General features: G+C 39.7%; 1 protein-coding gene across 10 annotated transcripts in view; it reads left to right on the forward strand.

The window, feature by feature from the left end:
- The window catches only part of Asator (tau-tubulin kinase asator), a 225378-nt gene that overhangs the window by 156500 nt on the left and 54119 nt on the right, over positions 1-14759 (forward strand). For all 10 annotated transcript variants that reach the window (XM_071594510.1, XM_071594504.1, XM_071594511.1 and 7 more), the window contains 3 exons: positions 522-830; positions 5381-5615; positions 11999-12280. In XM_071594510.1, coding sequence (XP_071450611.1) covers positions 522-830; positions 5381-5615; positions 11999-12280 — 826 coding nt within the window. The remainder of the gene's footprint in view (positions 1-521; positions 831-5380; positions 5616-11998; positions 12281-14759) is intronic.

The raw sequence follows: 14759 nt of genomic DNA on the forward strand, positions 1-14759 counted from the left end.
TGGAATTATTACCCCTATGCCAGTCTTAAACATGTAAAAACCAAAAATACATCAATCACCCTGAAGGTCGGATGGGTAGGTAATGGTAGAGTTCACCCAGTGCTAAGCCCAAAAAGAGTGTGAAATTCTCACATGAGGGCAGGGGGACCAGTTTGGCTGGAGTTGAGGGTGTCCAGAGAGGCTTGCCCGTGAATCGAACCCAGGACCTCCAGTCAGCAGCCCAACGCTTTACCCCCTGGACTACTGTGACCCACCTTAAACATATAAATGGTAAAATGTATAATTTAAACATGTAATCATAAACATATATAATAAATTTAGGTAGTAGTTTAATTCATGTGGGAAAACATCATACTTCCAAGTGGTTCTCAATCCAGGATTTCCAATGATTGTCTGACACATTTCCTTGTTAATTCATGACAGTTTTTCTCAAAATGGGGACCCCTTGAAGGGATTTGCCTCGTGCTTGTGAAGTGCAATGTTGAAGTCGACTCATGAGTGTGCGTTCACTGCCTGCGCAGGTGTGTGGGGCGAGGAACAACAGGCATCGACGTGTGGACGGAGTCGTGCCCCCCGACGCTGGTGATACCGAGAGACTGGTTGTTGACCGTAATTGCAATGCTAGTGTAGTCCTCGACAAGATGGAGAACGAAGTGCGTGGCGATGGCATTGGCGTCCGAGCGCATCGCCAGAAGCACGAGGAAGAGCGTGGCAGCAGTGGAGGCAGGGTGAGCGGGAGGCAGAGGCCGTCTGGGGGGCGGACATCGACCACCGGCAGCAGCGACATGCGCCGCAAGGGGGCAATGGACACCTCGACCACGGTGTCCCAAGTGAGTGTCCCAGAGTCTGGAGTTCCTCACCCAACGGTTCTCATTCTCTCAAGTTTCTGGAACTGAAAAGTTACCCCAAGGAGCGATGCATCTCTGACTGAGAAACAGTGTTACATATGCAAAGTAAACGCAGGTGTAGGTGGGTTCGCATGTACAGAAACAGAGTCATGTAGCATTTATGATGCATGATAAGTATTGCGTAATTGAAGGAGAGCAAAAAAGAGGTGTCTTGTTTTTATCAACTATCAAGAGTATCTTTTAACTGATAAAAAACATATATGTTTCTAATTATTTTGATGATGCAGCCATACAGGTCTCATATCCTCTTCTCTCCTGGATTCATTGAACCGTTGGACTTCTCTCATTGTCGAAAGAAATAACTGAGAGAATCACATGAATCATTGAACTGGTTGAATCCAAAACCAAAGTTTCATACTATTGCCCATATTAATTCACAGTAATGCAATCATTTTGGAACAGACTCTTTATTTTTAATTGAAACCATTCCTTTTCCTCTCTTGAGTTTCAAGTTGATGATATTGTTCAATCTACAAATCACTCTTGAATATCAGTTTGGTTTCCCTCTTGAGTTTGTGGACCAGTGCCCAAAATTGATCGGTTTTGCTTTACTAAATTCAGGCTTCCAAATCATTCATAAGTGACCTAATATTTTTCCTGATCTTTTGGACCTTCCGTGAATGTTGTGCTATACTTTTTCCTTGAATAAGTAAAAACATGAATTAGATTTATGTTTATCTTTTTTTAATAAATACAGAAGTGCAGGCTAAAGGATGTTTTTGACCATGGCTGCTTCTAAAATTTCAAACCTAGGAATGGATGCCTTGTCTTTCGAGTGTGTTGCCCTTCACAGTATTAAAATGCAAACTGGAGCATAGTGGCAGTAGTAGTCCCTCTTCAATGCATTAAAGATCCCAGCAAAATCACTGTGGCTGACCTAATTATTTATGTAATGGCTTTTGTTGGGGCTAGATTATGGAGAGTAAACAACTTGTAAAATGACAGGTTAGGATACAGCCAGTGTGTTAACAATAGGATAACCTTAAAATGGGCACTAATACCTATGAAATCAACCAACTTGAATGGTGCATGGAAATGTGCCATGACTAAACATGGCTTTGGGAATTATTATAAATTGGTATATATGACATTGTAACAATCATTTCTGTTAAAGTACCTATTGATCACGACACTGTTTCAACAGTAACTTGATGTTGTTTGAGTTTGGACGATAGATTGTCAAAAATCTCTAAATTTGTAGAAACTTTATGAAACATAAGAATACAAGAAGTTATTTTATATTTAACTCTGGAAAATATTCAATAACACCATCTAAACATGAAGTGGGGCGAGTTTGAACAAAATATATTCATATTTTCATTCTGAGTAATCACTTTCATGGTAATAGGGAAACATACTACCTTGATCAAAAAGTTCCCGGAATAACCACCGTGTGGCGCTCCCATCGTTCCGATTTGAGTTCTGTTTTTTTTGTTAAATTGGTACATCTGTTGTTGATATTCCCTTTAAATCTTAGTGTCATAACTTGACATTTGCAAAAGTTACGTAGCCAAGAGTACATCTATCTCTGTGTGTGTTGGCGATTTTTTACAATTGTAGAAATGGATTTAAATTTGCAACAACGAACTTGTATTAAATTTTGCGTAAAAAACGGATTTAGTGGCGCACGGACGTTGGAAATGTTGGAAAAGTGTTTCGGCAACGATTCTCTAAAAAAAACGGTCGTTTACCAGTGGCACGAGCGGTTCAGAAGTGGTCGTGAGTCAATCGAAGATGATGAACGCAGTGGCAGACCATCGACATCGAAAGTCGGTGAAAAAATTGATAAAGTAAAAGAAATGTTGGTCAATAACCGCAAATTAACCATCAGAGAAATAGCGGAGGACTTGAACATTGCCTATGGATCCGCCCAAGACATTGTGGTTAATGATTTGGGTTTCCGTCGTGTAGCAGCAAAGTTGGTGCCAAAGGACCTCAATTTCATGCAAAAAAGAGATCGTGTTGACGTCGCAAAAGACATGATTTGCGAGGCTGAATCCGATCCCACATTCATCAAAAGGATCATTACTGGAGACGAGACGTGGGTTTATGAGTACGACACGCAATCCAGACATCAGGCAAGTGAATGGCGTTCACCAAATGAGCCGAGACCAAAAAAACCACGTCGTTTTCAGTCAAAAAAAGAAGGCAATGCTGACGGTTTTCATGGATTACAACGGTGTAGTGCATCATGAATTTTTGCCAGAAGGCCAGACAGTAAACAAAGAGTATTATTTGGGCGTTATGAGACGTTTGCGTGAAGTAATTCGCCGAAAGAGACCAGAAATGTGGGCAGAAAACTCGTGGATTTTGCACCATGATAACGCACCGTCGCACAGTGCTATCATTATTCGTAATTTTTTGACGAAAAATGCAACAAATACCATCCAACAGCCACCGAATTCACCTGATTTGGCTCCCTGTGACTTCTTTCTGTTCAATCGAGTTAAAAAACCATTACGGGGAACACGTTTTAGCAGCCGAGAGGAAGTAATGGAAAAATCGCAGGAAGCACTGATGGACACACCGAAAACCGACCGTAACTTTTGCAAATGTCAAGTTATGACACTAAGATTTAAAGGGAATATCAACAACAGATGTACCAATTTAACAAAAAAACAGAACTCAAATCGGAACGATGGGAGCGCCACACGGTGGTTATTCCGGGAACTTTTTGATCAAGGTAGTATATATTTTAAAATGTGTTATTATATTGATAATAATCATTTATTTAGGGTGCCATTATACTAAAAGCCAGCAAGATGCTTTTGGTTTTCTATTTTATATCGACAAACCATAGAAATTTAAAATCAAATCGAAAAGTGTTGTGCATGCTCCATTGATGCATTTAAAATAGTACTTAGTGCTTTTGAATCATAATTCTGGAGAATATCCGCTGAAAGTGAATGAAATTTGTTCTTAAATACTTAAGAAATTTTGTAAAGGGTTAATATTTCTATTATGTTAACCTCTAAAAGGACCAGAAAGAGCCTAAAACTCCGCAGTTTTGGAAAATATATCGATGAAAACTGGAATACATTGAAAAGAAACATGGCTATATTTATCAACTTGGCATGACATTTTTAATAATTCATTTAAAAATAAGGGTACCATGAAATGGCCATTTTTAGTTATCATTCATTATTTCATAAACAAAATATTTGGCATTCTAAAATGGGTGCCACAAAAATTCTTGGCACTTAAATTGAAGTGGGAACAACACAAAAATAAAATATTACAATTGTAAACATTGTCATTCATAAAACTATATGTTTCAATCAACTTCATGCATGTTAGTCGAATCACTAAAAATGAAGTGGCTGGCCCCTTGGAAAGTCCTGTGGCAGAGCCAGCTGATGAAATACATATATTCTGTGCACTTAGACACTCGTCAGCAACATCGGGAAACCTTAAGTAAATCTCCTTTATCGTTGATTTCTTCCCAAAGCACTGCACACTGAATCTATTCAGCCTTTCACGACTGTTCCCTTCATAACATTTGTTAGTCTTGAATGTTCATTTGTCAAATGAAAGGAATGAATTTTCATGGGGAGAGCTGGGAATTCCATAAGTAAGCATTGATATTCTTCGGTGCTTAATTGCCTTATCAGCGGATGGATATTTCTCAGAGGAAACATCTCCCTCAATTTCTCAAATATAAGATTCATGCACGTGCACTTTTCCTTTCTGAATGAATGTCAAGAGTGAGTCCTCTCTCAAGAATGTTTCCCTGCAGGATGACGCTACCATTTCAGAAGTGCATCTGACTATGCAATTCATTCGGTGGCTTGCGCTGAATTTTCCTCTGAAATCAAACTAAAGGACCTTCTCAATGACTCCCCTTTTTGGAATGGAAAAATTCCCTCAATAATCTGGGGAACTCTGCAATTTTTGAATGACGTCCTGACGTTTTCTCCACATGATCTCGAGTGGCCTAAAAGAAGCAGGATCAGCTGGCATAAACGGATCACATGAGCAGGGAGCATTTTTTATTTACATAATTCCCATTTATTGACAAACCTTAATTGCTCCTGTCTAGAGGCAATTTGAAAATCAAAAATTTTTGCCCCGGCTTGCTCTTGAAAAATCGCATGCGGTTCCTCTCGAACCAATCTTCAACGGTTGTGTTGTCAATTCATCCGCCGATGTTTACGTTGAACATTGCTGCTTCAATGCCACCTTCTGCCTTGGTAGGACGCTAAGTGCAAAGCATTTTATGCACTAGATGCTGGGAGCAATTCCCTGCTTGTTATTGCTGCGATCATTACAGGCACTCATTTTGCTGGCGTCCTTAAAGATCTGAGGGGTTCTTTGCTCCCCTCCTGGCAATCAACAGAGATTTTTCCATGTTTGTCTCTGGAACTCTGAAATTAGCCTCGTCACAATTAACTCTGGTCTCGGGAGAAACACTAAACGAAGCCGTTCCCGAATAAAGATTAATCGTGTGAATGTCTTCACAAATGTGTTGGCAGAGTGCTGCCGTGAGGACGGCTGCCAAAGAAGAGGAGGAGGAGGAGGAGGGTGAAGTGGACTGTGAAGGGGATGCTGTGATGGCCGGAGGTGGAGGGTCATCCTCGGCAAGGGTCGAGGGGCGAGTGCTGCATGCCGGTGCCGACACTGCTAATCCACCGACAAGCGGTATAATTGCAGAACTCCCTCGGCCACGAGAAGTTCTCACGGATGGATCCCACCATTCTTTTGATGTCGGTGAGTAAGGAGAGAAGTTGGTCATGGCATTTCCACTACACATACATGTACACATATATACATATACACACACACACACATATATATATATATATATATATATATATATATATATATATATATATATATGTATATATATATGTATATATATATGTATATATATATGTATATATATATGTATATATATATATGTATATATATAGAATAGAATAGCAACATTTAAAAGGACACTCACACAGTAAATTGTTCGAGCTTTCGGCCTTCTCAGAGGCCTTCTTCAAGAGAGACTGAAAATATGCTATTGCTGAGGAGAGGGGAAAGAGCTATGGGTGGGGAGGGGAGGTGTGGAGGGAATGCTGGGAGGGAAATTAAATATGGTGGTTTAGGGTGGGAATTTTAAAGGAACGGAAGGATAGTATGTAGGCGGATTCATGAGTTCTCACCTCTATGTTGGTGGCTGAATCAGGTAGGGATTCTCGGATGCTTAGAGCAAAACACTGGTTGAATGGAAGGTTGTGGGAATTGGCGTGTGAAGGGATAGGAAGAGAAGAGAGTGAGGCAGAAATGCAGGAGTACCGGTGATTATTCATTCGGATGGATAAGGGGGTAATGCATTCACCTATGTAAAAGGAAGTGCAATGCTTGCATGATAAAAGATAAATAATATTTTTTGAGAGGCAATTAGCGTGGGAACGAGGTGAGGGGGCAATGAGGGGATGTAGGGAGAGGGGAGTAGGCATAATAAGAGGACAGGTTTTACATCGGGGGCGGTTGCAAGTTGGGGAAATATTGGGAAATTTGTCACGGGGGGGCGCCAAAGGGTTGGTGGATCTCAGAAGGTTTTTGAGATTGGCGGGTCGTCTGTATGCGATAGATGGGCATTGGGGTAGTAAGGATGAGGTCGCGTCATTGTCATGTAAAATTGGAAACAGTTCTTTAAGGAGGGTTTTCATTCTGTGTGATCCGGGGATATAGGTGGTGCAAAGGTTGAGTCCTGTGTAAGATGTGGGCTTGTTATTGTGTGGTGTGTGTGGTCGGGTGGACCGGTGGATTTTATTTCGTAGGAGCTTTTATGGGTAACCGCGTTTGAGGAGTGCAAGGTGTAGATTGGCAAGGTATTTGTTGAGAGTGGCTGTGGTGTTGCAAATTCGATGTCTGCGGATAGAGAGAGAGTTAGGAATAGAGCGTTTCGTGTGTTGAGGATAACAGCTAGTGTGGTGCAGGAATTGCTGATGGTTAGTGGCTTTTAATGTGTTCTGAAGTAGTGAATTTGTTGTTTTGAAGTGAGATGTCTGTGTCAAGAAAGGTGATGGTGGAGTCTGAAATGGAAGGGGTGAATTTAACAGTGAAAGATGAATTTAAGGCGGATATGAAATTGTTGAGAGAATCAGAGCCATGTGTCCAGAGAATAAAAAAAACTGTGAGCTTAACTTTCACATTCGGCAAAACTTTGCGCACTTTTTTCAGTCTTGGCTCGTGCTGCAGCTTCCATTGGGATGATTGAGCTTTAGTTTCCACGCCATGACCATAAACCCATGATTCGTCACCAGTTATGACCCTCTGAGCGAAATTGGATCGTTGTGGACAGAGTCCAACACCTCATCAGCAAAGTTAATGCGTTGCTGTTATTTGCCGGAATTGAGCAATTTTGGTACAAATTTCGCGGCGACCCGTGTCATGCAGAAATCATTGGTAAAAATCGAATGGCACGAGTCAATCGATGTGTTTAGGTCCTCATCAACTTCTCGAATGGTGATTCTACGATTGGCCAATACTATTTTCTTCACTTCATCAGTGTTTTCGTCTGTTGTTGACTTGCCCGGGCATCCGGCACGCTCTTCGTCTTTCTCATCCCCTCGGCCTTCTGAGAACATTTTGCACCACCAATAAACGTCGCTTCGGTCCAAGGTAGCTTCTCCATGCGCCACGGTCAACATTCGGAATGCATCCACGCACTTAATTTTGTTTTTCACACAAAATTTTATACAGATTCTTTGATCCATTTTTTGTAACAGGCAAAAGTGGAAGACAAGCCAAAACACGTCCAAGCAAAACAGCTGTCAACAATTAACTGAACATTCAAAATGGCCGAACTTTTCTGCATAAGTGAGAGACATGAGTACCAACATAATGCCAAATCGAAAATCAAGTATACCTGTGGAAATTCAAAATTCGCGATACTTTTTGAAGAGACCTCGTGTGTGTGTGTGTGTACGTACATATGTATGACTGTGTACTATGTATGTATGTATGTGTGTCTCTTAACTGTGTATTTCAGCTTCTGTTTTTTTAACTTGTGTGATTCTCTTTTCAATTGAGTTTATTTCAAAGTGAAGTTTTGTCCTTCATTTAAATATTCATGGTTATCTAATTTTTGAAAGTTATAATCAAATCAGTCATTTGGAATTGTTTCATTATGCCTGTATTTATCAACTATTCTTAAATCTCTGAGATTTTTTATCAAACTTCTTTCCCCACTGAGCTCACTGCATCAATTCAGCTGAGTAACTATAGTTTTTTAGTGCTGCTTCTCACTCTCTTAACCATGTTTCTAGGGAATAATTAAGCATTGTATTGACTAATGTAATAATAATCCATTGCTCACAGCTGCTTCCATTAAAGTGCAGGTAATTTTAGGTGGTTTATTGTTAAAATATGACTCTGTGAAATATGTCAGAGTTACTGAGCTTTTATGGATACAATTAAGTTTGTTTTTACGTTCACAAATTACTTTGTAAGATAATTTTGGATAAGTTTGCAATTTTTCATAATTATTTCTGCATCTAACATGTTTAAAAACAACTAAAAAGTATATTGTGTCGTTGTCTCGACCTATGCTAAAAATTTAAGTCTTGACACTCTGTGTTGTTCAAATGCATGCAAAATGAATTGGCTCTCGCCTTAGAAACTTTGATTGGAGCCGTATTTCTCAAAAGAGCATCCAGCACAACTGAGCACCACTCACAGCTGCAGCAAGCCATCCTAATTCTTTCCTCACTCTGTGCATGCTGCACTTATCTTGGATTGGCCTTCTTTCTCTTTTGGTCTCCCAGTTGATGTTCCCCTTCAATGAGGCATGTTGCCCTGCTATCAGATTAATGCCTACCCACAATTTCTGGCATTTTAGCTAACTCTATGGAGATGCCTTCTGCCAGTCAAACTTTATCCGATAGTGGGTCATTTTTGAATTTACATCAGTCTTTAGGGTCATTGAATTTATAAGAATCTGCGCCTCATTGATTGAGGCATTTTGGGAGAGTCAATACTAGCTGATCTTTTTATGTTCACACAGCTGCAGTGTTAATTGCAGTCTTAAGAGTACAGGTTGTTTTTAGTTGTCATCATTACTCTTTCATTGAAACTCTTCTTGGCTTTGTAGTTCCTGGTGTGTATATAATATCAATTTCTAATGTCATTAATTTCACTTTAGTGACCACTACCAAATGGTGTGTTATTCTCCACTTCGGTGGCTCTTATGAGGTCACTGAGATCTCTTGATTATTATAGGGACGGCCTTGTCCTCCTCACAAGTAGTTCATATTGCAATGTGGCGGAAATTGTGTGTGCAAAGGTGGCGAGCATATTCTGGCAGTGGAGCGATGGAATTTCTTTTGGCAACATCGCAATGAAAACTGGACAAAAGTAATGCCCACTAGACAACTGTGATGTTCTACATTGCTGTGAGGCAAAATTCAAGGAGCGTGCTAAATTCATTGAGCAAAATGCTTCTGATTCATCTGAGGAAGTACAAAATCTCCACCTTTTGATTAATCCTTAGTATTTATCAGACTGGCCAACAATAGCCACCTCCTTTGTCCGTCAAAAGGCCTTTTAGCTTATGATACTTTCTTTGAAAAAGTTCCGAAATAACTACTGAAGTATGCATCGAGTGTCATTGGCCTCATAAGAATTCCATTCTATGCATTTGCTCCAGATACTTCTATGGTGGTATTTACAGCTAACAGGGTTTTCACGGTGAAGGGCATTATTTTACTGGATTGTAGGCATCCCCAAAAATTGTATTTTCATCACTTCCTCTGTTATATAAACTTTCAACCTGTGGACACAACGAAACTTTCTTGAGGATTTTCATAAACTTTAATAGTACCTTCTAGTATTAGTTTTTTATGGGAGGCGACCGACAGCTGAGGTCATTTGCGCCATGAGGGATGGACAGGAAAGGATGAAGGGATGAGGGAAACCCAGCATCGGCATTAGCCTACTCTTAACAAAAGGCGCCAAGGGGTCCGCAGCTTGACGTCCCATCCGACGGACGGCGTACTCACTCAAAGTGCCCTCCACAAAGCACCTCAAGTGGGGATCGAGATACCCTCACTGAAATATATTCACCACCGTCGGGATTTGGACCCGGGCCCTCTGGGTGGGAAGCTGGTACGATAGCCATCTCGATCCCCTAGTACCTTCTATTCCTACGAATAGGAGTAGGTATAGGAGTCTTCAAATACAAAGAAAAGAATGAAATACAGGTACATTTTGACACTATGAGCATGCTTAAAAAAAGAGCTGAAAGATTAGAATGTGTAATAAAAATACAATGCATTATAACTGCTTGTAATTTAAAAATTTATGCAACTAATACTAACTCTTTAGGTTTCCATGAGTTTCAATTTGAAATTGCATAATTTATCTCTCGTTTTTTATGAGGGTGGTAATGTGTTATTGATTCTTATACCCATTGCCATCAGGGTTTTATATGAAATTGCAGATTCGTGGTAACTTGTGTGGATGTTGTGATGATTTCCAGTTGAACAAGAGTTAACATCGCTAAATGTGTGAAAGAGATGGAAATTATTTTTGATGGAGACAGGCATGGCAAATAAACACATGATGGAATGGTGAGAAAATTTAATTTTTTTTTAAATGGACCTGCATGGTGTCCTATAAGCAGCTCCAAGTACGTGTCTCATAACTTTTTTTAGTTAAGGAAACTTGGCTCACAACCGCTTAAGATGATCCCCAGAACAGTATTCCATGAGATGCTCTGGAGAAAAAATTAGACTAACACAAGATTTTGAATGCCTCTGGAGACACGGGTGTTATGCAGGAACCATAACAGTACCTGAAATCAGCAGTTTAGAACATAGATTGTTAAGGTAAATATTCCACCCACCAGTTTGTTGAACGTTTCGACCTAAGAACTCAAGTGTTGGATGCATAAATTATTCTTTCATGGCTAAGATTAGAAATAAATATACTCTTGCAATATTTCCTGATTTAATGCAAGAACTCTAGCCTTTTTGCAATTTAATATGTCTGTTGTCACAGCACCAGTTCCAGACGATGTCTAAGACCTTTTGCATTTTAAACAGAAGCCTTCGACTACTTTTGACTTACATGGTGTCCTCTGAGCAGCACCAAGAACACATCTAATAACATTTACATAATGTCACATTACAGCACATCAAATTAAGTATGAGTCACATGTTTGGTTGTAATAAGGGGGAAAGTAGTGTGATTGTGACTTATGCTGAGTAGTTGTCGCTCTTTATGTTCTCTATCTTTATGTAATCTGTAAGTATTATTTAATTGTAAAATTTATTCATCACACTGCAAGTGCAATGTGTCATAAATTTCTTTCTTTGATAGACTCTTTGGATGATCTTGAGTTTTCCTTCATTTTTGCCAATTGTATCTCATATCTGTAATCACAGAAAAATTTCTTGCATAAGATGTCACAAGTGATGAGAGGAGAAGGACTTGTCTTTGGGTGAATGCCTAATTTATAAGCGGATAGGGAAACACTTCTGTAGGAGGAGCAGGTTGTTCTTCCCCGATAACTTTTGAAACTGGGAATGATGAAGAATAACGGAAGTCCTGCGTAGAAAAGGTTGGGAAAATTGTAGGGATTGGATAATGGGTGTCTACCTAAGGATATTGAACAGTGGTTTTGCATGCCAAGGAAGTGTCCAGAGAATGAGAGAAATTTTAATGGTGAATAGTATGGACATATATTTCAGTGGCCTGAAACTAAAAACAATTTAGAGATATTAAATAAGTAAACCACTGATTTCACATTTTAGTAATGTTTATTACTGAAATATGCTTGCAAGACTAATGTGGTGTGTTTCATGCAATGAAATGACATAATTTTGCAAGCTTTCCTTGCTGTAACTTACTAGTAAACTAGTGGATGGATTGATGACTTTGTTAAAAGTATAGCGCATGCAAACTTTCAAAAAGTCAGAACTTATCGTTGACCCCATGAAGAAAATTTGTTGAGTAATTGTAAGCCCAGTCGTGGAACCATCGTGGTCAGCACATAGATCTGCCATAAATGCAACTGGTTTGTTGTAGCTTCTCCATTGTTGTTTCATGCCCAAGAATCAACGCCTCTTTCTTTTGTGTGTTATTATGTTTGGTAGGTGTTGTCTCTCCTGGTGAGAGGCACCAGCCAGTGCCAGCCCAGCGGCAGGGCCGACCTGGACAGGGGCAACGGACGAGGATGGGCAGCAGCGAAAGGAGGGAGCCCAGGGCTCGAAGGTTTCACTCGGCAGGATCTGGGACGCTGGGCGTGGGCCAGCACGGTGGGCGTCCCACGCCACCCCCCTCCTCACGCTACCACAGGGACCAGTCCATCACGCAATTTGCTGTCATGGACGACGACAATGTGTCTGCTCTTCAGCAGGTCACCAAAGGAGGAGGGGGTGAGTTAGCGGTCTTTGAAGTCACTTGTCCACTTGTGGATAACCAGAGGGGCGCTCCTCAGGCGCTCTTCCCAACATGTGACAAATCATGAGAGGCCCAAAATAGCATGTTGAATTTTGCAGTCAAAACATCATGTGAAAAGGACCCCTTTCCCAGTGCTTTGACGTGATATATGACACCTTGTACCCTCCATGACCAAATGTTGCTCTGTTGTTTCCATAGATTCAACGTGCTAACGTACACCCTTGTGGAAGTTATCTTGAAGAAGTATTATTTTCACAAAACAAAAATGGAAGAATAAGGAAGGTTTTATCTTGGTTTGCTTCAGTGTTGGTCCATTTAGTTTGATGCCTTTTTAGAGCTCACAATTGTCATACGAAATGGACCAATGTGGAAGAAAACCTGGAGAAATCTCCCTTGTCTAAATGGGGGAGTGCTTATCTAAATGCTCGGCAGTCCTTGGTTCAGTGGAAGGAGCCAATGCACCCATTCCCCTTTCTGCCATGCATTTCAAAACCCCTGTAGAATTGAATAATTCCTTAATCTTGAAGAAAATAAATGAGGGAACTAAATTTTGTCCTTGGGGTTAGGAATATCTGGTGTCCTTTTTTCTATAAAGAGATATCTTTTGGAATTACCTCTATTTAATTTATTATCCTTGAGAAAAACTCAATGGCTCTATGTAAAACGGTGAGACTGCAAGAGATTCCAAACCAATTTCTCTTTCGGCTTCAAACATAGCACCTTGTCTATTTTGCCAGAGTGCCATCAATTACATATTCCTCTGCAAATACAGATTTACTTGTCATTATTGCTCTGCAAGCTATTCACATCAATTAAGGCTGAGATTCTTTTTCTTGCTTTATTTTTCCTTATATTGTATGAATGGAATCGTAGTATAGTTTAAGGTAACCAATTTTAAGATAGCACTTTTCGATAGATAATTTAAATCTTGCAGCTTATCAGCATGTACTCAGTTGAGCCAAACAGCTGGTGAAGTGCTATGCTTGATTGTGGCTATTTTTGTGTCGTTTGTTGATTACATTATCATTGTAATACCCACCCTATTATGTATGAAAATTAATCTAAAATTCTATTTGCACATTGTGTTTTTGTTGCAAGTAACTCATCATTAAGAAGTTGAATGATGTAAGGGACAAAGCAAATGCATGAGCACAATATAAAAGGCCAAATGAGAAGTTTAAGAAAATAATCTGGAGTTATTGCCAAATAGAAAATCTTTTTGAGTCAATTGACCATGTTGCAGTTTTCTATTTATTCACTCATGTAAATTGTATTCCTTTATGATCATGCGCCCCTCGCACCATCTCCGCTTATTTGCCGGAATCATTTCAAATGACCATTTTTCATTTTAAAACGAAAGATACCCTGGAGGTGATTGCCTTTGGAAAATTTTGATATCATTTTGAAGCAAAAGTACTTGCTTCTCATTATTCAATTTATCTCTGATTATTTAAAACTTTTTGTACGGATGCTTAAGTCTACCAATGCATTGAATGATGCCTGGGCGTGCCGTGGAAGTGCCAGGCTCTCTCTATCAATGTTTTAAGGAATTTACTTTCTCTAAGGATGTCCATGTGGTCTGTAATCAGACTCCAGGGGAAGAGTTTTGGAAAAAACTTTGAAAATGCTTTGAAGATCAAGGTCCTCTGATAAAAATGAGTTCATTGTGATAAGATGTTGTTGATATGAAATCTGGCCAAACTATATGTGGGGTATCCATGTCATTCTAGCAATCCATGTTGATTTAAAAAGTATTGTCACTCTTTTAAAATATTCAATTTAATTTTGAAAAATATTGTGCCATTGAATACTTTATATCGATGGATAGATTTATATCATTGCAACACTTTCAACAAGCATAGTATTGCCTCACGAATGCAGCAAAGGACAGTTTAGGACCATTCCTTTCTTCGTTTTTGTTCCTTCGTGCATGCAAATAAGTTTGAACTTGGGAAATAGTCTTTCAGAATCAGTATTTAAAATAAGCACGTAGGCGTGCGTATGTGAGGGGCATCATGAAATGTATGCGAGTGCGGCCTTGGACTTCACCTGCCCAGCGAAAAATCGGCCCTGCTTTCCATGTATTTCTTGAAACAATGGATGATATGTCTGCTGAAACATTATGAAATCACATTAACTGCCGAAATGTAGTTGTACCACCCTGCAATCAATGCATTTCTTATTTAAAATTTGTTGTCTCAGGCGTAACTTTGTGGAATTTGCATAACACTTTGAAATGTAATGAAATAATTGACTTTGTAATTCCACACACTTTATTTAAAAAACACACGACCCAGGTTTCGACGTTGAACGTCATCATCAGGTGGTCCTCATAGAAGCACGCTGGCTATATATACCTTCTGATCATAGGAGGGGGGGGTTGGTCAGAGAGGGAGGTCGGAGGGGTAAAAAAGGTTACAATGTAGCTGGGAAGAAAAGAGAATTACATTTTTG

Source organism: Hetaerina americana, unplaced genomic scaffold (genome assembly GCF_022747635.1).
Source record: "Hetaerina americana unplaced genomic scaffold, ioHetAmer1.1.p SCAF_62, whole genome shotgun sequence".
Taxonomy (NCBI): Eukaryota; Metazoa; Arthropoda; class Insecta; order Odonata; family Calopterygidae; genus Hetaerina; species Hetaerina americana.